Source organism: Cnephaeus nilssonii (assembly GCF_951640355.1).
Source record: "Cnephaeus nilssonii genome assembly, chromosome: 7".
In the NCBI taxonomy this organism is placed as follows: domain Eukaryota; kingdom Metazoa; phylum Chordata; class Mammalia; order Chiroptera; family Vespertilionidae; genus Cnephaeus; species Cnephaeus nilssonii.
The window spans coordinates 88,177,564-88,201,972 of record NC_137078.1 but is presented as its reverse complement, the minus strand read 5'-3'; the positions used below and the strand labels follow the sequence as shown (position 1 = coordinate 88,201,972).

Here is a 24,409-nt window from a genome sequence, read left to right as displayed (position 1 = left end):
AGTGCCTACCGACCTGGAATTTTCGCTGAAAGTTCTCATGAAGCTGTGCGAGTAGACACAAGTGAGTTTCAGATTTGACAAGTGTAAAAATGGTGTGTTAAGGGAAATAATGTGGAACTATGTGTAAGACAATACAATTTTGAGCTCTTGGTTATGAATAAAAAAAGGGTGGTAGGATTCTCTGTAGATAGTTCATGATAACAGTCAAATATGTGCCTAAAATAAGGTGACTAGAAAAATTTTGGATGCTACCATTAAGAATACTGAACCCATAACAGTATTACTTTCCAGCTGCCTCCCTACAACCAGCGGGAGTCTGCAATCCACACGGGGGATGCCCCTTGATCACTCGGATGACCTAGTGAGCAGGCACTCCTGGGCTCCTTGGGGCAGTAACAATCAAAAAGACCGCTCTCGGCAGGCTCCCACCCTCAGGACACTGTATAAACAGCAGACAGAAGCACTGGGAGGACTTTTCACTGGCATTTTTAGTTCCATCTTCTGTTTAGCTTTTCCGATAGCTAGACAGGAAAAGAAAATATATATTTACTAATTCTGGAGCTTCGACCTAACAGACAGGCTTCCGGTTTCCCATACATCTAGAGACTGTTGAGGTGTTTGGACACACCATCCTCGCTCACAGATCCACAACATGGGAGCATAGACAGTTTACCCAATATGACAGGTAGTGCTATGGTCTAAATGTTTACCCCCCCTTCCCAATTCATATGTTTAAGTCTAACCCCCAAGGTGATGGTATTAGGAAGTGGGACTTTGGGCAGGTGATTAGGTCATGTAGGCAGAGCCCTCGTGATTGGGGTTAATGCCCTTATAAAGGAGTCCATTCCCTGCAGATCAGTGGCAGAAGGGATCGAACAAAGGGGAAAATGGGCGCATGTGTAGTGAAGTTGGGGTGACCTAAGGAAGGTGCTTGTCTGTCAGTCTAGCCTTGGGAACAGTGGATTGGCTCGGGGGGGGGGGGGGGGGGAGGGGTGTGGATCCCATCAGAAGTGTGTGAAATCTTGGAAAGTTGAAATCCCCAAGAGTTCCTTCTCCCTGTGTCCTTCTTGCTCCATGACCCCACTCTCCCATTCTCTCTCCATAGCCATGTGTATAAGACAATGGCCCATGACCTTCCGAAACCCACACGCAATAGACTGCAGCTGGGAACACAAGCTAAGCTAGCCAGATGCTGGACTGAACTGGACTGTAATAAGGAACAGAAATTCTGGGCAGTGGTCTTAATTCTGGCCCTGCTGAAGACACAGTTGTACTTTTTCCATGGCAGTACGGATGGAGATGGGACCTTGGAGGGGAACCCCCTTAATTTTACATCATTAATAAAGCTTTCCATGAAACCCCACCCTCTGGGGGGGTCTCAGGAAATTCTTTTCCTCGGGGCACCCTGAGAACTCCACTTCCACCGATAGCACCTTCACCCCTTCCACCATGGGAGGACACAATAAGAAGGCTACCATCTGCAACCTGGAAGAGGGCCTTAACTAGAACCTGCCCACGCTGGCACTCTGTTCTTGAACTTCGAGCCTTCAGATCTGTGAGAAATGTGCCTGGCTGGCGTGACTCAGTGGTTGAGTGTCAACCTATGAATCAGGAGGCCACGGTTTGATTACTGGTCAGGGCACGTGCCTGGGTTATGGGCTCGATCCCCAGTGTGGGGCGTACAGGAGGCAGCCAATCAATGATTCTCTCATCATTGATGTTTCTATTGCTCTCTCCCTCTCCCTTCCTCTCTGAAATCAATAAAAATACATTTTAAAAAAAGAACTGTGAGAAATAAATTTCTCTTGTGATAAGCAACTCAGTCTGTGATCTGTTGTCATAGCAGCTGCCTTTATTTCTCTTGAGGATGTTGTTGCTGAATAAAGAAGGATGTAAAACTGACAATTAGCTTTAAATTTGTCCATTTACGTATTATTTTCAGAAAAGTGGGAAACGTGAGTAAATGGTAACTTATTTAAGGATCTCATATTAATTCTCTAGAAATGTCTACAATTTGGAACTATGCTTCATTATCCATTCAGCAAGCATTCCCCTCAATATCTTCTATTTCTTCTTCTTCTTCTTCTTCTTCTTCTTCTTCTTCTTCTTCTTCTTCTTCTTCTTCTTCTTCTTCTACCAGTTACAGGAAAATCACAACATGATTTCTACCTTGGAATAATTATAGGCATCTGGATATTACACTGGTTTTAGAAGAGGCAAATACTATTTTTAAAGAACTTGGTCTATGTATAGTATCACATAAAATTAGCACCAGTAAAGAGAGAATTTTATGAAATTTGTAAAATGAGAAATTCAAACACATAAGTTTAACTATATATATATATATATATATATATATATATATATATATATATATAAATTTTTCTGGTAGGGTCTCTATTTTTTTAACAGGAAACTGTGCTCATAGAGACTGCTTTGTTACAACTACAGTCATGTGCTTCATGGAATCTAATTAGAATATACCATTAGAGTCTTAAGATTTTTATACTTCCCTTTTTGAAGACCACTTGGTGCTTTCGAAGAATTAACAGTTTGTGAACAGTGTTTGTGATTCATTCTTCCATTGAGAGCAAGGGCAGAACCACGCAGTCACGCAACTGCAGGACACACACATGGCCAGTGTGTGGCAATGTTTAAATACTCTTCTGAAAGTTGATGCCACAGCTCTATGCATTGATTACAAATGCACCCCAGGATTATATTTTTCTTTTTTATTGCTCAGTTTGCCAAGGTTTGTTTGCCAAACAGAATATGAAAAATGAACATGAGATTTTCTTGCACAATTTTTAATAGATATATGATCAAAATGTAAGCTCAATTGCTTAAGGAAATCATAAACATGATTTTTTTAAAAATATGTTTTTATTGATTTCAGAGAGGAAGGGAGAGGGAGAGAGAGAAATATCAATGATGAGAGGGAATCGTTGACCTGCTGCCTCCTGCATGCCCCCTATTGGGGATCAAGCTGCCCTGACCAGGAATTGAACCATGACTTCTGGTTCATAGGTCAACAACACTCAACCACTGAGCCAGGCCAGCCGGTCATCATAAACACAATTTAATCACTCAATATGGCTGTAAATAGGTTGTTACTGTGGAGTATCCTGGTATGGACAAAGTATTATTTTCACTAAAAATTATGAAGACCCAGGTTCTTCCCCCCGCCCCATAATACTTAAAAACAAACAAACAAACAAACAACAAAAAATACATGCACAGACACATTTTTGTCATACAAAAGAAAAGTAAGGAGACATAATAACTAAAAAATGTAACATGATCTTCTGGATGGGATTTTGGAACAGAAAAAAGGACATCAAGTAAAAACTAAGGAAATCTGAGTAAACTATTGACTTTAGTTAATAACAATGTATCAATAGGGGGCACAAATGGTGACAGAAAATAAATAAATACATAAAGTATCAATGTTAGTTCACTATTTGTAACAAAAGAACCACAAAAATGTATAATGTTAATACTTTGGTAGGAAAGCTGTGGAGGGAGGTAATATGGGAACTTTCTGTACTATTGATTCATTGTTACTGTAAATCTAAATTAAAAAGAAAAAACAGCAACAACAACATAACTCTCACCCATGTACCCATGGAGATGGATGGTGGTAATGACTGCACAATGGAAATGTACTCAATACCACAGTACTATACGCTTAAAATAGTTTAAATGATGAATTTTGTTTTGTATATACTACAATACACAGAGGTTTGCCACTTTTACTTCAATTTTTTTTTTCTTTCTGTTCATAAGGTTTAGAATTAGGTGACTTGCTCAAGTCACACTATTATTAAGTGGCAGGGCTGATATTCGGACCCAGATTTGACTGCCTCCAAAGCCATCTCTTAACCACCTGCTTTACTGTTCCTCCATTAGTGTCCCTGGAGCCCCTCCTCCTCTTGCACGTTAGGTATATCCCAGGGTCTTACCGCCTCCTGAAAGCTCTTCCTCATGTGATTCTCTCCTGCTTCAGGTCCTAAGATTTAATAGCTCATGTTCATTCCTTCAGTAAATACCCATTGAGCATTTTCTAGGTACCAGGAACTATGCTAGTCCTTTCCCACACTCCTGTCATTGTTACCACAGCCCCGGAAAAGAGGAGCTGCTATAAACCTCAGAAAACTGCAGCTTAAAGGCGTTCAATTGCCTTTTCAGTGTTATAGACCTGGTTGGTGCCCAAGCCAGGCGTTAAACCCAGGTGTGCCGAGCTCTAGAACGAAAGCTTCTCATGGCTTCCTCTGTTCGCTGGAGACAGGGCATTCCTTTTGTTTCTTCAATTGTGTTTACTGTGCGGGAAGGCTCATGCCCCACATGGTTAGTAGCTTGAGTTGCCCTTATTCTCTAATCATCCATACCTACATTTTATTATATATTCCTCTGGTCATGGATTATTTCTTCTGCTTGTCTTTTATCTCTCCCATGAGGTCTAAGCTTTGTACATACATGGAATTTTTTTATGTGTGTACCCTGCCATCTAAAGCTAGAAAGAAATTGGGTGTTCTCTTCTGAGCCCCTGCCCTCTCAGAGGTTACTTTTCAAATATAGCATTGCTATTGGGTACCACTGTTCATGTTGTTAGGATGAATGGATGTACAGTCACTGTCAATGACAGTTACACAGTTATTATAAGCACTAAAGGCTCGGTGCATGGATTCGTGCACTGGTGGGGGTCCCTTGGCATGGCCTGTGGGGATTGGGCCCAAACCAGCAGTCCAACACCGCCTGCCGCTCCTGCCTGCCACTCCCGCTCATCCTGGCCCTGCTGCACCTGCCACCGGCTCGAGCCCAGTCAGTTCCCATCCGTGAGCCCTGCCTCTGGCACTCATGGGTCGGCTGAGTGGCGCTCCTGTTGTGGGAACGCATTGACCACCAGGGGGCAGCTCCTGTGTTGAGCGCCTGCCCCCTGGTGGTCAGTGCATGTCATAGCGACCAGGCGACAGGTTGGTTGGTTGCTTAGGCTTATATATATGGATGACTCAGTTGATTGTTGAGTTCTTCGCCCTAATTCTGATGGATATCATTTGATGTGTCAGTAGCTGCAGAAAGGCATTTAAAACTCTTGAGAAGATACAACACTCTAGGGAGGTTAATATGATGACTATGAGGAGAATAATAGCCAAGGACCTAAAAATTCTCCAGAGCAGAAATTCCCAGGAGCCAAGATTTAACTAAATATATCAACAGATGAAATGTCGCCCATTACATGAAAGAGTCACATCTGATCTGTAAGATCTTTTCATTTAGGGTAACAATTCCTGATTTATTAACACAAACATCTTTTACCAATTACAACATATGCACCTCCTTTTTGGGCAGTAGGGTGTCTAAGACTCGTCTATTTTGTAAGACTATTAAACTGATGTTCATTTAAAAATATGCTCTAGATTATACCGTATAGCTTTGTCTTTTAGTCAGTTAATGCCCATCCCCCAAACCTCAGAGCTACAGGGATTTCATGCCTCTAAGAATATCAAAGTAATTAAATGACCCAACAACACTGGTTCCCTAGCTTACTTATGTACTGTCTCCCTACATGTAAGAAAGGTGAACCTGTAGATGCCTCTCTTAACGACAAATGACCGACCCACCTTTTTCTGCTTTGTTACCTCTTCCTGGATCTCTCCCTCCAACTGTTGAGCTCTTTCCCTTACACCATAGGGTTAAAGCCGTAGGCCCTTCTGTAATACCTTAGGATGGATCACGACTGACCGTGAGTGGCGCCTCTGGGCGAGGCCAGTCCCGACTCCCTCCCGGACGAGCACGCTGAAACGGGGCTGAGAGCTTCTGGAGGGGACCAGCGGCCACAAGCCCTTCACACAGCTAAGACATCATTTCTTCCGGCTTTTGAAGAGGGTCACTCCCCCCAAACCCCATTTACTCTTGCACAGCGGTTTGAACCCCGAGGATGTCCCAGGGGCATGATATTTGGCAAAGTGTGGTGACATTTTTGGTTGTCACAACTGTGGGAATGACACTGGCACCGAGGGAGCAGAGGCCGGGGATGCACACTAGGCAGCCCGCATAAACAGGAGTTTTTGGCTCAAAACGTCAGTAGTACCCAAGCTGAGAAACCTCGCCTTAAAGCAAAGGGAAGAAAGGTCAAATCCCATAAATAGGTCACGGCACCAGGATTAGGGACACGCAGTACCGCGCACTCTGAACCTGGACATCCCCACCTCGCAGCAGGGACTTAGAAAACACGGTCACAGTGGTAACAAAAAGTTAAAATCGCAAAATGTCGTACTCTGAGATAGCTCCTCTTGGAGGCGGAGCTACGGCGAGGGCGGGGCCAGACTCTCGGAAAATAAACAAGACTTAAAAACTCACAATAGTGCTGTGGAGCCGCCGACTTGGACCCACCTTTTTTTTGGTTTGTTTTTAATGTATTTTTATTGATTTCAGAGAGGAAGGGAGAGGGAGAGATTGAAACATCAATGATGAGAATCACTGATGGGCTGCTTCCTGCACGCCCCCTACTGGGGATGGAGCCTGCAACCCGGGCACGTGCTCCGATCCACTGAACCAAACCGGCTAGGGCTGGACCCATCCTTTGCACCACGGGGAACCTGGCACTTTTCTTGCCACCTACACCTGAGATAACTGGGGGGCTGACCCCAGCCCTAGAAAATTTACCGCCTCACTCAAGACGGATACAAAGGCTCAACAGTTGTCTCCCTTTCGAAGCCTCAGTACAGAGTTACTTCTCGCACCCAGAGTTGAAAGGTGTACCCTAACTACTATTTCAGGGAACAGTGCGGGGCGGAGAGCTCCGCCTGGCCGCTGCCGGCGCCGAGCATGCGCAGAGACGTCGGCGTAGTGGGCGTGACTCCGACCCTAGCCCCGCCCTCTCTCCTCCCACCCCGACGCCCCGCCCTCCGTCCCTGTCTCCGCATGCGCATCCCAGACCCGGGGGTGGCGCTGCTCCATCCGGGTATCCGGCGGCCTGTGGTGGTTTTGTTTTTTTTGCCTGAAACCGGGAGCGTGAGGCGGCCCCGAGTGGCAGGACACCGGGCTCCGGACCGACTGCACGGGCGGGGCTGGACGTAAGTGCCAGGTGGGAGCGGGGGAGGAAGGCATCGCCGCGGCAGGATAGTGCTCGGACCCGGACTCCGTGCCGGCGAATGCTGAGTCGTTGTCTCCCGCTCTGGGAGCTACAGACGGGGCTGTGCCCGGCTGGACCTTCCGGCCGGCTGCCTGCTTCGGACCTGGTCCGGCGGCGGCGGGAGAGGGCCACCGCGTGCGGATCCCGCCAGGCTGCCGGGCCGCGCCCTTCCCGGGACTCACAGGACCCCTGGAAGTCGCCTTGCCTCCCCTGCTTTACCGCTGGAGAAACTGAGGCGCGGCTGGTTCACCCGGCGAGCCAGAACCAGTATCCAGACCTTCCCAGTCCGCACCCCACACCGAGAGCCCCGCGTCTGTGGGCGGAGCTGGGCGGGATGGTGCCGGCGAGGAAGCGCCGGAGAAGGGACTCGAGGCGGGGTCCCTGGGAAGAACCGAAAGTAAACAGACACCGGCGTGCTGTTCCTCCCGGGGGAGACTGAAACGAGTGAATTTTCAAAATTAAGCTTGTTTTAGAGGCAAATGAGCCCTGGTTACATCGCAGTTTTTAACATTTCATTTTACCTAGGGACGGTGCAGTTGGATTCGTTGCTCTTTATTAGGATACCATGTTTTTAGACCGTCAGGATTGCTGGCTGCAGAGGAGCTTGATGGACGGCTTCAGATGCGCGGTGGGAGTTTGGGTGTTTGTGGATTATCAGGAAGTTATACGTAATTCTGGCCTTTTCATACCCTGAGACAGATACTATGGCTGTGTCTCAAGCCATGTCTGTACAGCTCGTCTCGGAAGAATGTTTTATGTAACTTGGTCAACTCTGGTAATTTAGCAGTGGATTTTTACATCTGAATATTCATTTCAGTGTTGTATTTTCTTTTGGCTGGAAAATAGCTGTTAGAATCAGAGATAGAGATATCAAAATGAAATGGCTGTTCTTTTTGTAGAAATTACACCAAAAGCCAGGCTTGGAGAAAGAAAAAATAATGAGGTGATATGAGTAGACCTGCAGTGCAGTGTTTAATTTCTTAATCTGAAGAAACACATTTTCAATAAAATGCATAAATTCATAAGAGAAATCTTTTTCTTCTGACTGCATGCTTTAACTCAGAGCGAAAGTTGATCATTTGTCTCTCCACTATGTTAGTGCTCCTGGACTGTAAATATCAAAATCATATAACATAGTTTAGAATTAAAATTAATAATTATTATAACAATTTTAAATACTTGGCTATCTACCTTTGTTCAGATTACTTAAATATACTAAAATGATCTCTTATTTTTTATTGAGGTATAGTTGAAATATAACATTAGTTTATGGTATACAGCATAATGGTTGGATATGCTTTATATTGCAAAATGATCACCACAATAAGTCTAATTAACATCCATCACCGCATAGTTACAAAATTTTTCTTGTGATGAGAACTTTCAAAATCTACTCTCTTAGCAACTTTCAAATAATACAATACAGTATTATTCACTGTATAATATATCCCTCCCCAGGACTTACTTATTTTATAAATGCAGGCCAAAGCCATCTTTTAAATTAAGAAAAATACTAAATAGGAAAAAAGGGAAAATAAATGAATCCAGATTTTATTTTCTAAAGTTATAATGTGGAAGTTTATCAAAAGTTAAATTGAATGTTCTGAAGAAGTGTATGTAGTCAAACTACAATACAGTTGAACTTTGTATAACATGGTTTGAAATGTGCAGGTCCATTTGTAGACGGATTTTTTTCAATAAATATACAGCCCTCTGCATCCTGGGATTTCCCATCCCAGGAATCCACAGATGCAGAGAACCTACTGTATGCATTGTTCTACACTATCCTATATAATAAAAGCCTAATATGCTAAGTGTCCAGTTGCCTGGTCAGCCATTCAACCAATCAAAACATAATATGCTAATGATATGTTAAGGCTGCTCAACTGCTCCCTATGATGTGCACTGACGGGGGGGGGGGGGGGACGGGGGGACAGGGGGCAGGGGGCAGGCAGTTGGCCTGTCGCTATGATGTGCACTGACCACCAGGGGGCAGATGCTCTGACCGATAGGTTAGCTTACTGCTGGAGTCTGGCTGATCGGGACTGAGTGAGGCGGGCTGGATACACCCTGGAGCCCTCCCATGGTCCCTCTCTGGCCTACCTCCCACGTCCCTCCCTGGCCCCAATTGTGCACCAGTGGGTTCTCTCAGACTGGCCTGCGCCCTCTCGCAATCCAGGCTGAGGGATCCCTCCCCTCCCCCCACCCCCCCGCCGCCCGCCCCCGAGTGCACGAATTTCGTGCACTGGGCCTCTAGTTTTATATAAGGGACTTGAGCATCTTTGGATTTTTTTAAACATTATTTTTATTGATTTCAGAGAGGAAGGGGAAGGGAGAGAGAGAGAGAAACATCAATGGTGAGAGAGAATCATTGATTGGCTGCCTCTTGCACACCCCACACTGGGGATTGAGCCCGCAGCTCAGACATGTGGCCTTGACCAGAATCGAACCTGGGACCCTTCAGTCCACAGGCTGATGCTCTATCCACTGAGCCACGCCGCCTGGCCATCCTTGGTTTTTTTATATCTTTGGAGATCCTGGAACCAATCTCGCTCCTCACCACCCTTCCCCCCCCCAACCCCCCTCCACTGGTTACTGAGGGACTATAGTTAAGTTTTTTGTTTGTTTGTTTGTTTTTATAGTTAAGTTTTTGAGGAGTCAAAAAGTTATCCTCAGATTTTCCACTGCGTGAGTGTTGGGTTCCCCTAAACCCTCTTGTGTTCAAGGATCAACTGTATTTGTAACTTCACTTTTATTAAGTTATTCCTGAGCTATTAATTATTTTCTAAGAACATCTAAGTCAGGTTTGAAGCAAGTAAATAGAAGTGCTTTATTTAACTGTTTTTCTTTGTTTTTTTTAAGTGACCTGAAAAAATGTCTGGATTTCTAGAAGGCTTGAGATGCTCAGAATGCATTGATTGGGGGGAAAAACGCAATACTATTGCTTCCATTGCTGCTGGTGTTCTAGTAAGTGTCACTGATAATTTGGGTCTTCACTATTTTGGTGTGTTTGTTTTTATGTTTTAAATTCTGTATGATGTTTCAAATTAATGTTTTTCATTATATATTTGCCCTTGATAATATCCAGAACCAGATTCAAGTAAAATAAATTATCATTTGGTGTTAAATTGATTTTCGCATCCTACCTGAAACATCTGTGAACTTCACTGTAATTGATCAAAAGGAAAAGCAGAACTGTAGCCATTATTCACAATGTCAAGAGAATAGCTAAAATTCTATCAACAATTATTCTCCATATTACTTTGAAATTTTGTTTTATTTTTCAATACATATATCTTTCTGGAGGCTTACAATATATCAGCAGCCGGCCATTCTTTTTGTCAGTCGGAATCTGAATCATTTTATTTCTTTCTCCTGCCATGAGATATTGTACCTGATTTCTAGTTCCCAAAGTTAGATTATAGACTTTATTATGAAAATATAAATAATGACTAAAGTAAACATAGAAAACAAGTTCATGTTAATAAATATTCATTGTTGTCAGATTTAAGGGTGTCTAATATTTAATCCTATATTAAACCATGTGCCAATTTGAAATTGCTGGGACATTTAAGAAAAATTGGAGCTGAAGCTGGTTTGGCTCAGTGGATAGAGCATCGGCCTGCAGACCGAAAAGTCCCAGGTTCAATTCCGGTCTAGGGCATGTACCTTGGTTGCGGGCTCATCCCCATTGGGGGGAGTGCAGGAGGCAGCTGATCAATGTTTCTCTCTCATCGATGTTTCTAGCTCTCTATCCCTCTCCCTTCTTCTCTGTGGAAAATCAATAAAATATATTTAAAAAAAAAAAAGAAAAAAATTGGAAATTCATTGAAGGGATTCCTTTACTTTAATACCTTGCTTTCTTTTGAGCCAGTAATATATGAGATTAATATCCGAAATTTCTCCTTGATGTCACCTTTTTTGTTTGTTTTAGTTTTTCACAGGCTGGTGGATTATCATAGATGCAGCTGTCATTTACCCCACTATGGAAGAGTTCAACCATTCATACCATGCCTGTGGTGTTATAGCAACCATCGCCTTCCTAATGTAAGTGTCCTTGTCAGTGTCACTATTTACATAGGTTGTCACAAAATAAAAATGTTTTACACATAGTTGAGTAGATTTAAATTTTTGAAATGTTGTGAAGTTAACAGGTTGGGCATCGTTTAAAAGTCAAATAATAGAGGACTTAAAAAGAAAAGCCACAACACTCTTTTCTATTCTTCCTTTTACCTCTCCTCTTCCACTTCTATCTGCCAGCTTCTCTCAGCTGTCCTATTTCTATTCTATCAATGTTTATAACATTACTTTTAGGTCAGAAACTGTGTACTTTGTCTAAGGGTTTGTTTATTCATCTAACAAATATTTATTAAGCTTTTATAGTCCCAGACTCACTCTGCTGTAAAAACAGGAAATACAGTAGTGAATAAACCGGGAAAATCCTTGCCTTTTTGGAATTTATACTCTAATGAATGAGGCAGATAGTAACAAAAGAGAAATAAATTAAATACATAGCATGTTAGATAACGGTTAGCACTAGCGAGAGAAAGCAGAGAAGGGAGATATGAAATGTCAACAGAGCATGTAGAGATTTCACACCAAGTCAAGGAATGCCTCACTAAGAAGGTGGTTTTTGAGCAAAGACTTGTAGAAATGAAGGAACTTATCATGGGGATATACATATAAGAGAGGATCATTTCAGACAGCAGCAAGTACCAGGACTCTCTGGCATGGAGATCAGTAAGATTGGAGTGAAGGGTTAAGGTAATAAAAGCTAAAGAAGACTGAGGAGACTAGAGAGACACTAGAACAAAATGTACCTCATGATTCTGGACAGGATCCTTTTGCTATTAAGAGCATTATTTAGGGGCGGGGGGGCGGGGAGGGGTAAAGAGCGTTATTGGGACAGTTGGGGAACTTGAATGAGGTCTGAAGGTTAAATGGTAATGAATCCTTGCTCATTTCCTGCTTTTGATGGTTGTATTGTGGTTCTTTAGAACCAACTGCCTTGTTTGTGGGAAATACATATAATTGTATGCCTTGTTTGTAGGAAGTACAGTTCCTGGGATTGTGGGGCATCATGTTGACAACTTTCAAATGTTCAGGGGCAAAAATTTGAACTGTACTTGCAACTTTTCTGTAAGTTTAAGATTACATATAAAACTAGTAATATCAGAGAACAAATAGAGATTGTTTGAGAATGGGCTTAATAATTAAGACTGACAAGGCAGGGTCATGGTTATCTAATAGAAAATTGTGAATTTTATTCAAATGACTCAGCAAGGAAAAACAAGAGCTAAGAACCACTAATGCAGGAACATCTGCATTTTTAAAAATATGAAGCTTGTTTTAAAATATATCTATTTTGCCTGGCCTGTGTGGCTCAGGGGTTGAGTGTCCACATGTGAACCAGGAGGTCGCAGGTTCGATTCACGGTCAGGGCACATGCCTGGCTTGTGGGCTTGATCCCCAGTAGGGGGCGTGCAGGAGGCAGCTGATCATGATTCTCTCTTGCCCTCTCCCTTCCTCTCTGAAATCAATAAAAATATATTAAAAAAATATATATATATCTATTTTATGTACCAGGTAATTTAGTTAATGTCATTGAAAATAGCCCTAGCTGGGGGCTGGCTTTAGCTCAGCGGTTCCTTTGACTACAGAAAATAGCCCTAGCTGGTTTGGCTCAGTGGATAGAGTGTCGGCCTGTGGACTGAGGGGTCCCAGGTTCGATTCCGGTCAGGGGCCCATGCCTGGGTTGTAGGCTCCATCCCCAGTGGAGGAGGGTGCAGGAGGCAGCCGATCAATGATTCTCTCTCATCATTGATGTTTCTGTCTCTCTCTCCCTCTCCCTTCCTCTCTGAAATCAATACAAATATTTAAAAAAAAATAATTATGAGCATTTCGATCATTCTAAAACTTAGATTTGAGTCCTCAGTGGTTAGAGCATCGGCCCAAGGACTGAAGGGTTCCTGGTTCGATTCCTATGAAGGGCACATACCTCGGTTGTAGGTTCGATCCCCGGCCCTGGTCAGGGCATGTGTGGGAGGCAACCAAACAATATGTCCCTCTCACATCGATTTTTTCTCTATCTCTCCCACTCTCTCTAAAAATCAATGGGGAAAAAAATAAAAATAAAAATCAATGGAAAAGTATCCTCAAGTGAGGATTAACAAAAACAAACAAAAATTAAAATTTATATTTGAATGAATAAATTAAGACTATTATTAAGAAAAAAATTAGGGTTCAAATATTCAATACATTTATTGAACATCTACCATGTGTCAATCCCTGTGATAGACACTGAAAATAAAAATGGGAAACAAGATAGACAGAGCCCCTGCCTTCATGAAGCTTATATTCTAGTGGTATATGTGTGTGTGTTAAATGTATATAATGTTTAACTTTTTAACTTGGTATATTGTGAACATTTTCCCATGACATTTAAACATTTTTTAAGGGTACTTCTAAAGAAGGCAAGGCTATCTCAGTCTAGAGTGGTACTCTATGAAAGTCAGTGAGAGACTTTATGTTTGGAAGATCTATCAGGAAGTGAAAAACAGAAGATTTACCACTTGATTCTCTTTGTGTTGTGTATGTCTGATATGTACAAATGGAAAACTAGATAGGACCAAGCTAAAGATTATTCTAGTCTTAGCAAGATAAAATTTTGAGAATTTTTTTATTGAGGTATAATTAACTATTTTGAGAATTTCACTCACATTTTAAAAAGCATCAGAATCATCTAAAGCAGGGGTCCTCAAACTTTTAAAATGGGGGGCCAGTTCACTGTCCCTCAGACCGTTGGAGAGCCAGACTATAGATTGAAAAAAACTATGAACAAATTCCTATGCACACTGCACATATCTTATTTTGAAGTAAAAAAACAAAACGGCAAAAACACCCGCATGTGGCCCATGGGCCGTAGTTTGAGGACGCCTGATCTAAAGGACCTGTTAAAACTCAGATTGCTCAGCTGCAGACTCAAGAGTTTCTGCTTCAGTAAGTTTGGATAGGGCTGGGAATTTTCTTTCTAATGTGTTCCCAGGTGGTGGCTGATTCTCCTAGTCTTGCAACTATAACTACTGCTTTAGAGCATTAGGGTTCAAATATTCAATACATTTATTGAAAAAATTAGGGTCTGGTAGAAGGGACTTGCTTAAGGTCATATGAATCTATTACTCAAGACTCATGAGGCCTAAGATTAAATTTGAGGAACTCTAGCTTTTTGTATCTGGTAATTTGATGTCATGGATAGTCTCCTCTTGGCATCGGAAACCCTGATTTCTTGATTTTATTTATACAGGATTAATGCAGTATCGAATGGACAAGTCCGAGGAGATAGTTACAGTGAAGGTTGCCTGGGTCAAACAGGTAAGTAGGTACAAATAATGTCTTACTATGCATCCTTAAAATGAGAATATATATGGGAAGGCCACTTGTCTAACTCCTTTAGGTCAGGAATAGAATGGAGGTGTATCTAGAGCAGAAGTTACAGGTTCCAAGGTATAAGGTAAAAGTTGCATTTGGTTAGAGTTGGCTTTAAAGTACAGAATATACAGTTTTGAATATACAACCCTGTGCAATAATGTAGATACAAATGTATACAGTAAAGAACAGTATATAATGAATATATATGCAAACTAGAACTTGCCTTACTTTCCAGCTATTCCATATAAATTTCATTCCCTTTAGTGCCAACCTTATTTGATTGAATTAGCATTTTGAAATAGTTTAGAATCATAAGTTTTAGTGTCTGTTTTAAAATACACAACATAAAATTAGCCATCTTAACCATTTCTAAATGTAGTTCAGTAGTGTTAAGTACATTCACATTGTTGTGCAGCCAACCTCCAGAACTTCTTTTTATCTTGCATACTGAATATAATAATAGAATTTTAGTGTGTGGGTTCATCCAGGCCCTTCCTCCTCAGCTGAGGAAATCATGTCCCCTGGACTCCTTTGCCATGCACCCGAGGTAGACAGGATACAGGACATGTGTGGCACAGTTTCCTAGAGTCCAGTTTGCTCAGAGAATTGAGGGGACAAATATTTATTAAGCAATGTAAATGGTAAATTGAAAGTATTACATCCATACAGAAATAAACTTGGATATAGGCAAATTGCAAGGTTTTTTGTTTGTTTTTATAATGAAACTAGAGGCCCGGTGCATGAAAATTCATGCACTGGAGGGGGTGTCCCTCAGCCTGGCCTGCCCCCTCTCACAGTCCGGGAGCCCTCAGGGGCAGGAGGCGACCCGGCAATCAGGGGAAGGCGATGCCCCCATCACACCTCTGCTGCTGCCACTGCCGGCAGTGCAAGCCTCGGCCAGCCCTGGTTATCTGAGGCTTGCCTGTACCTCGGGCCTGCCCTGGGCGGCTGGGTAATTGACATCCGAGGCTTGCCTGTGCCTTGGGCGTCGGCTGGGCAGCCACCATCCGAGGTTTGCCTGCACCTTGGGTCCACCATGGGAGGCTGGGCAGCCGACATCCGAGGCTTGCCTGCGCCTCTGGCCGGCCCTGGCAGCTGGGGGGCTGAGGGGACTGGGGGGCTCCAGAGGCAGGTGCACAGAGCAGCTGGACCCGTCTGGGGGTGAGCCCGGCCATGCCACACGCCTGCTGCCCTGGTGGGGCTGAGGGGACTGGGCGCTGCCATCTTGTGGCTGTGGGCGCTGCCATCTTTGAGGGTGTGGCAGTCAATTAGCATATCCCCTCCTTATTGGTTGTAGGCATGGCCATCTTTGTGAGGGTGTGACGGTCAATTAGCACATTCCCTTTTTATTGGATAGGATAGGAGAAATCACTAGTCAGCTATGATCTCTCTTGGTTCATTCACTGTCTTCGTAGATGAACGTAAGTAGAAGAGATACAGAAACATGGACCTACCATAACTTCGTAAACTAAAGGAATAGGTGAATGTTAGTAGTTAGTGTTGATAATAATCTTCTATATATATAAAAGGCTAATATGCAAAGTGTCACCTCGGGAGTTCAACTGGGAGACCAGGAGTTCGATTGCTTGCTATGACGTGCACTGACCGCCAGGAGGTGGTGCGGAATGAAGGAAGGCCCCGGCCAGTGGCCGGCAGCCTGGGAAGGAAGGTCCCAGCTGGCAGCCGGAAGGAAGGCCCCGGCCAGCAGCCGGAAGGCCCTGATTGGCCCTGATCGCCGGCCAGGCCTAAGGACCCTACCCGTGCACGAATTCCATGCACCGGACCTCTAGTAAGAAAATAATAGCTAGAACTAAGACTAGAAGAATATGGCCATCATCACATCTTTAAATAAAATTTTTTAGCTAGCGTAGCTTTGTACGGGTCAGAGACAGTTGTATTTATTTTGTGTGTGTGTGTGTGTGTGTGTATTTGTTTTAATATCACATCTATGAGTAACAGCTTATTTATTTCATAACTATTATTTTATGTTTGGATATGAAATAAATCTTTAAATATAGCATTCTATTTGCCATGCTAATTAAATAAACTCAGCTCAGAGTTCATTTAGGCAGTTTAATGATTTTATAGCAGATCTTCATAAATATTATTTAAATGTGATTTAAGTCTTCCTCTGTTAACATAATTTTAATGCAGCTTTTCTAAGTGCAAGCCATAATAAATATGTATTTATTTTGCTGCCAAACTTCCCTGAAAGTGAAATATGATAGTGTTTAGATTCAAATATCATTGAATATGAATCTTTTGTAAGTATACCTATGTTTTTGTTTGAAAGCTCTCTTGGAGGATTTTAAATTTTGCAGCACTATTTCTAAAAATATATGAAAAATGAGTATCTAAATACGGTGAAACATATTTTGTAAGACTTTTATTGGACAGTTGAGGACAGTTTTTTTTTTTAGTGTAGATATTTAGGGAAAGTAAATATAGGCACTTAAAATACACAGACCAGCCAACAAGAAAAAGGCCAATGTTTTCACTATTGAAAGATACTCAACACATCTGATCTTTTTATTTTAGATTTTAATGATAACTACACATTTTTTCTGTTTGAGTTTTTGTTTTCTTTTTTAAAAGTTAATGGAAGTGACTGCTGCCATCTGAAAAACAATTCTGGTAAAATGTTATTTCTTTTAAGGTGCGCGCATTTGGCTGTTCATTGGTTTCATGTTGGCCTTTGGCTCTCTGATTGCATCTATGTGGATTCTCTTTGGTGGCTATGTTGCTAAAGGTAAGAGAGCAGCTTATATTTTACTTCAATGGAATACTGAAATTGAGCATTAAAGTTGGTTATTTTTTTCATATAGGTAGGCCACCTACTAGCAATACATTTATGCCTAGGAACTCCCCTCTCCCTAACAGTATTTTGTTTTGTTTGGTATCTTTTTAGTATCCTGGAAGGAATGGGACATAGCTCCAAGCCTTGCTATTCTTTGGTTTCCAAAAACCTCAAAAGCAGAATATATATGTTCTCCAGCTACTTGGCAGGTTTTGATTTGCTGAATAATATCCATGCATAGCTCTAATATCCTAGAATTAGAATTTATTGAGCTAATAAATTTCTGATAATGACATCATTTCCTTTTAGATAGAAAAGTAAATTAACATTTCACGTGCATCTGTTACATGAGGCCAGTTTAAGGCAAGCTCAGATAAAGGCCTGCTCTTAGATCCTTGGCTGAAATTTTGCCTGAGGGATATCAGAATATATGAAAAACTACTTAATGTTCCATGTAAAATTGACTGTTTATCATAGTAAAAATACAATACTACTGATTTGTAGAAACTGGACTAGAAGCCTGGTGCACGAAATTCGTGCCCATGATCTTTGACCACATGGGGGCAGCTATATTGAGTGTTGCAGTGATGATCAATCTGCATATTACTCTTTTATTAGATAGGATAGAGGCCTGGTGCACGGGTGGGGGCCAGCTGGTTTGCCCTGAAGGGTGTCACAGATAAGGGTGGGGGTTCCCTTGGGGTGTGGGGCGGCCTGAGCGAGGGGCCTGTGGTGGTTTGCAGGCCGGCCACGCCCCCTGGCAACCCAAGGGGAGGCCCTGGTATCTGGGATTTATTTTCCTTCTACAATTGAAACTTTGTAGCCTGGGGCGGCAGCCATTTCTGTGGCAGTTAATTCACCTTCTACAATTGAAACTTTGTAGCTTTAAGCGGGTGAGCCCGGCCAGGGTGTGCGGAAAGCTTTGCTTCCCCTGTTGCCAGTGGCAACCCTGGCCTGCTCTCTCAAGCTCCATTCTGCCGCCATTTGTTTGAATTTGTTTACCTTCTATAATTGAAACTTTGTAGCTTGAGTGGAGGCTTAGGCCTGCAACGGCTATGGAAAGCTTGGCTTGCTCTGTTACCTGGGAAACCTTGCTCTCTGTGGCTGTAGCCATCTTGGATTGGGGTTAATTTGCATACTCGCCCTGATTTGGCTGGTGGGCGTGGCTTATGTAGCGGAGTGATGGTTAATTTGCATATTACCATTTCATTAGAGAGGATAATTATAGCATAAATAAACTCTTGAAGCCTGCTTTTGCATGTAACGTAATATGGTAAGTAGTTCTCTTGCTGCTACAAAATCTTTGTCACCATCATATTAGAAAGACAAAAAAATTACTTTTTTTTATTTGAATTGCATAATATTTGTTCATTGTAGAAAACCGAGACTATAAAAGAGCTCAGAGAAGAATATAAAATTACCGATAATTCTTCTTTCCCAGATATAACTATTAATACAGAGTTCCTTTTTATAGGAATGTGTTTATCTCAAAGAATTTTTTTAAAATATATTTTTATTGCCCTAGCTGGTTTAGCTCAGTGGATAGAGCGTCAGCCTGTGGACTGAAGAGTCCAAGGTTCGATTTCGGTCAAGGGCACATGCCCAAGTTGCGGGCTCAATCCCCAGTGTGGGACATGCAGGAGGCAGCCAATCAATGATTCTCTCTTATCATTGATGTTTCTATCTCTCTCTCCCTCTCCCTTTCTCTCTGAAATCAATAAAAAATATATATATATAAAAATAATAATAAAATAAAATATATTTTTATTGATTTCAGAGAGGAAAGAATAGGGAGAGAGAGATAGAAACATCCATGATGGGAGAGAATCGTGGATTGGCTGCCTCCTGCAAGTCCTCCACTGGGAATCGAGCCCACAACCCCGGGCATGTGCCCTTGACCAGAATCGAACCTAGGACCTTTCAATTCACAGGCCGACGCTCTATTCACTGAGCCAAACCGGCTAGGGCTATCTCATAGAATTTTAAGATTTCTTTCCAAAAGGCTTTTGGAACCAGGTTATGCTTTGAGAATCATTAGTAGCAGATCTATAATTTTATAAGTTGCCTTTCTACAGGATCTTTATGAGTCATTCTATTTTTTAAAAAATTTTTTTATTGACTTCAGTGAGGAAGGGAAAGGGAGAGAGAAATAGTAACATCAATGATGAAAGAGAATCATCTATCGGCTACCTCCTGCATGCCCCCTACAGGGGATTGAGCCCACAACCCAGGCATATGCCCTGATCAGGAATTGAACTGGTGACCTCTTAGTTCCTGGGTCAACACTCAACCACTGAGCTACGCTGGCTGGGCGTTCCTCAGCACATTAAACAGTGTCAAACATAGTATGTACTCAGTATTTGTTAAATGAATGAAGGGATCTGTCAACTACTAAACCAATACTAGACTCTGTCATGTATTATGTCATTTAATACTCAAACCAACCATAGTTACCAGCAAGATCAATTATATTAGGAAAATTGACATGCACCAGATTATCAGAAACTAAAATGTTTTGAGATGATAAACCTCTAAATATTATAATTATTATTATTTTACATTATTGTTAGTATATTATTATTATTTTTACAGAAAAAGCCGTAGTGTACCCTGGAATTGCTGTATTTTTCCAAAACGCCTTCATCTTTTTTGGGTAAGTTTGTTTTGCCTTTTTCATCCTATCTTTTCTTTTTAATGCTTTCTTTATCATAGTTTCTTTTATGTCATTTATATATTTAGTTGCTTTATTTACCCTGTTCAGTGCCCCTCCATGTTATTATCATAAAATATAAAGAATGAGATTTTTTTAAAAAAGAATAATTTATTGACTTTTAGAGAGAGAGGAAAAGAGAGGGAGAGAGAGAGAGAGAAACATCGATGCTCTTTCTACTGCCTTCTGCACACCCCCATCGGAGACCATGCCTGCAACCTGAGCATGTGCCCTTAATCAAGAATTGAACCAGCAACCTCTTGGTGCAAGTGATGGCACCCAACAATTGAGCCACACCAGCCAGGGCAAGAAAGATATTTTTAATACATGGGTTAGTTTGCTGCCAATCTTTGGAATATACATTGATTTTTAAAATTGCTACCACCACCCTGGCCGGGTAGTTCAGTTGGTAGGAGCATCATCCTGATATGCCAAGGTTGCGGGTTTGATCCCTGCTCAGGGCACATACAAGAATTAACCAATGAATGCATAAATAAGTGGAACAACAAATCAGTGTTTCTCTTTCTTTTTCCTTCTCCCTCTTCTTCTCCCTCCCCCATTTCTCTCTCTCTCTCAAATCAATAAATAAAAATAAATTTTTTAAAGAGTAGAGAAATAAATTGAAGAGAGACCTGTTAAACAAGAATCAGAATTTTTTTTTTACGATTCTTTTTTAAAAATGATTTTTAGAGAGAGAGAAACAGCGATGTGAGAGCGATATATTGACCAGCTGCCTCCTGCACACCCTCTACCAGAGATGAGGCCCGCAACTTGGGCACATGCCCTGACCGGGAATCGAACCAGCAACCTTTTGGTGCACAGGTCAACCTTCCAACCAACTGAGCCACACTGGTCAGGGCTGTAAATCCTTTTCTAACACATTCAGACAGAATAAATTCTGTTTCTGTGCTCCCTTAACATTTGGTATATATACCTCTCCCCTCCTCCCCAATACTTACCACATTGGATCATCAAGAATGTGAGCAGCTTGCCCTGGCTGGTGTTGCTATGTGGTTAGAGCATAGGCCCGTGCACTGAAGGGTCACTGGTTCAGTTTCAGTCAAGGGCACATGCCTGGGTTGTAGGTTTGTTCCCCTGCTCTGGTTGGGGCATGTGCGGGAGGCAACCAATCAATGTGTCTCTCTCACATTGATGTTTCTCTCCCCACCCCCTCCTTCCTTTCCACTCCCTCTAAAAAAATCCTCTGGTGAGGATTTAAAAAAAAAAGAACAACTTGAGAGCAAGGACTATATTTTATTTATCTTTATAGCCCTAGCATCTAGCACCTAGTACCTTGATACTCAAAAAAGGTTTGTTGAGCCCTAGCCAGTTTGGCTCAGTGGATAGAGCGTCGGCCTGTGGATGGAAGGGTCCCGGGTTCAATTCCTGTCAAGGGCACATGCCCAGGTTGTGGGCTCGATCCCCAGTAGGGGGCATGCAGGGGGCAGCTGATCAATGATTTTCTCTCATCATTGAAGTTTCTATCTCCCACTCCCTCTCTGAAATCAATATAAATAAATAAATAAATAAATAAATAAATAAATAAATAAATAAGGTTTGTTGAATGAATTTGATAAAAGTCAGACATATAATGGTTACATACTAAGCCTTGATTAACTTTTTTTTTTTAATTTTATTGATTTTTTACAGAGAGGAAGGGAGAGAGATAGAGAGTTAGAAACATCAATGAGAGAGATACATCGATCAGCTGCCTCCTGCACAGCCCCCACTGGGGATGTGCCCACAACCAAGGTACATGCCCTTGACCGGAATCGAACCCGGGACCTTTCAGTCCGAAGGCCGACGCTCTATCCACTGAGCCAAACTGGTTTCGGCCTTGATTAACTTTTTAAGGGTGACATATGTCCCCAATACTCATAGTTAAGGATGGAGGACGCTGGTGATAAATAGCACAGCTGAGCACAGTGGAAGAATTTACTGCCTTAAGAGTGATCGGTTTCTGTTCTGATACAGCGCATGGTTTTTTCATACAGCTCATCAATTATTCTTTGGTGCTAGTTTCCCATGATTCTAAGTCTCACATATCTTTGCTTTTCCCAAACTTAACTAGTCATGTGATACTTCTCGTTTTATTCACAGGGGACTGGTTTTTAAGTTTGGCCGCACTGAAGACTTGTGGCAGTGAAAACATCTGATTTATTGCTCCTGTACAACAGCCCTGCATGGGTTTGTTCTATTGTGTTTGTTTTTTATTTTTAATACTCACTCCCAATCTTTTGTAATGACATTTTCTAAACTTATTTCTGAGTGTAGTCTCAGCTTACATTTGTGTGATACTAAAATCATGAGAAATCGCTATTTAAACAATAACAACAAAAATCTATTGTGGTATGCATTTGATTAACTTATCAAATGTTAAGGAAAAGTATTCCACGTGAGTAAGTTTTGTTAAGTTTTATCATGGTATAATTGTAAAAATAAAAATAAATTAGAAAAGAAATTGTGGATACATCTTATATGAGTATTTGTCATAACCAAGATCCAAAATGCAATTAAAGTGCTCTTAAGATATGATGTGTTTGTTTAAATGTGGGCTCTTCTGTGTCAAATATTAAGTGAAATATAAACATTTTCTTGTTTTTAAAAACTATTCAGTGGTCAGAATTCTTTCTCACTATACTTTGTGTTGGGTTTATTCAGTTTTGCTAAATTCTGAAAATGTTTCAGTATAAGTAAGTAGCTATTAAAAGTCTCCCAAGGGGTGAGTGAGCATGTCGGGAGCAGCTCCTGATCCAGCTACCAGGCTCCTCAAAAGTGTCCCTTCTGGCCCTAGCTGGTTTGGCTCAGTGGATAGAGCGATGGCTGCGGACTGAAGGGTCCTGGGTTCGATTCCGGTCAAGGGCACATGCCCGGGTTGTGGGCTCGATCCCCTGTAGGGGGCATGCAGGAGGCAGCCAATCAATGATTCTCTCTCATCATTGATGTTTCTCTCTCTCTCTCTCCCTCTCCTTTCCTCTCTGAAATCAATAAAGAAATATATATTAAAGTGTCCATCTGTGCCACTGATCCATGATCAGTTGTGCCACCTGGTTCTGGTGGGACACACAGTCACTCCACAGCTACCATTGAAGGAAAGAAGAAAAGATAGGGATTTGACACTATACTCAGGTAACAAATTTTGTTGTTGGTGGTTTGGTTTCATAATAAATTGGATTCCATGTTTCATTGTATCTCTGCAATGAAACACTATGCTCAAAATAGACCAGCCAGGTCAATTATAATTACAAACGTTAACTACTGGGAGTGCTCATAGTCTCTTCCTCTTTGGAACCCTGCTATCCCTTCCTTCTCTCCCTCACCTCCCCCGCCAGGCTTCCCACTTTAGCCAAGTGGGATTTTTTTTTAAAGGAGCTAGCTAACTATGGGTACATGTTCTTCAGAACTACAGTTTGAAATGTTTTCTTTCATAAAACTTGCTACAATTAGCCTTCATTAAACACAAATATCTCTCAGATGACTTAAACCTTGTCAGCCATAGTTACCTCCCTGTATGTATGTTTTGAATTCGGCCTGGTCAAAGAAGTAACTGTATTGCTGTCATCCCACAGCAAATCAGCCATGGTGCGTTTCAGATCCATAGGCTGTGAGAATTGGAGGGGATCTTAGAGGTTGAAGTCCACCTTCTGTTTTCACAGATGAGAGAACTCAGACCTGCAAATTTAAATGATTTCCTCAAGGTCATGGAACTAGTGTTTTAAAGTTGAGGCCGTGCCCCTCCACAGCCGACCATGATGTCTTTCCCCACAGTGAATTCAGGATGTGCTCGGGGAATAAGAACTGCTGTACCTTGAAAACTGTTGGAATAAAATCATAATGTCTGCAGGGACTACATTTAAGTGAGCTCATTCCCCCTATTTTTTTTATCATCTGCTCTGCTGGTGTAGACAAGAGTTAATTGGGTAGCATACTTTATTAAGTATGAAAAAGAATCTACGAATTGTCAAGAAATTTAACCCAAACCTTAATGAGGTGCCTGCATTCAAGAAAATATTGGTAGCATCATTTTTAATGAAACCAAACATTTATTTAAAATTGTTATGAAATTGCCATTTAAACAAGTTTTTAGTCTTTTATTTTTAATATCAAATCTATTTCTGACCTTGTTTCATTGCACATAGGGAGACTGCAGTGACGGGTGTTTGTCACACACAAAAAATGTTAAAGGAAGCGCTCTTGTTTTGGAACAGGCCTTGTTTTTCTTGGATGCTTTTGCTTAAAATCCAACAGCCAAATGAGGAAACTGTAAAAGCAAAGCAAACATTTTTGTTACAGATGAACCCTTCCACTCTTAAAATTTGTACACATATTGATTCTGCCT

General features: G+C 41.8%; 2 protein-coding genes across 2 annotated transcripts in view; one reads left to right on the top strand and one right to left on the bottom strand.

The window, feature by feature from the left end:
- Window positions 1-6,920: 6,920 nt before the first annotated feature.
- TMEM50A (transmembrane protein 50A) lies at window positions 6,921-22,681 on the top strand. The gene is made up of 7 exons (XM_079776884.1): window positions 6,921-7,076; window positions 9,998-10,102; window positions 11,070-11,182; window positions 14,439-14,506; window positions 17,220-17,312; window positions 19,953-20,013; window positions 22,171-22,681. Exons 2-7 carry the CDS (start codon window positions 10,010-10,012, stop codon window positions 22,214-22,216), a joined length of 474 nt encoding a protein of 157 aa, XP_079633010.1. The 5' UTR covers window positions 6,921-7,076; window positions 9,998-10,009; the 3' UTR covers window positions 22,217-22,681.
- Window positions 22,682-24,246: 1,565 nt separating this feature from the next.
- LOC307103712 (RH-like protein) overlaps window positions 24,247-24,409 on the bottom strand; it is a 30,494-nt gene continuing 30,331 nt past the window's right edge. Inside the window, exon 10 of the mRNA XM_079778222.1 lies at window positions 24,247-24,331. Within this exon, the coding sequence (XP_079634348.1) occupies window positions 24,305-24,331 (27 nt within the window). The 3' untranslated portion in view covers window positions 24,247-24,304. The remainder of the gene's footprint in view (window positions 24,332-24,409) is intronic.

Bases quoted from the DNA above. Each gene is read 5' to 3' on its own strand.
- TMEM50A (XM_079776884.1), top strand. From the start codon at position 10,010: ATGTCTGGATTTCTAGAAGGCTTGAGATGCTCAGAATGCATTGATTGG. The intron at 10,103-11,069 runs GTAAGTGTCACT...TGTTTGTTTTAG, and splicing joins CCATTGCTGCTGGTGTTCTA to TTTTTCACAGGCTGGTGGAT. The intron at 14,507-17,219 runs GTAAGTAGGTAC...ATTTCTTTTAAG, and splicing joins AGGTTGCCTGGGTCAAACAG to GTGCGCGCATTTGGCTGTTC.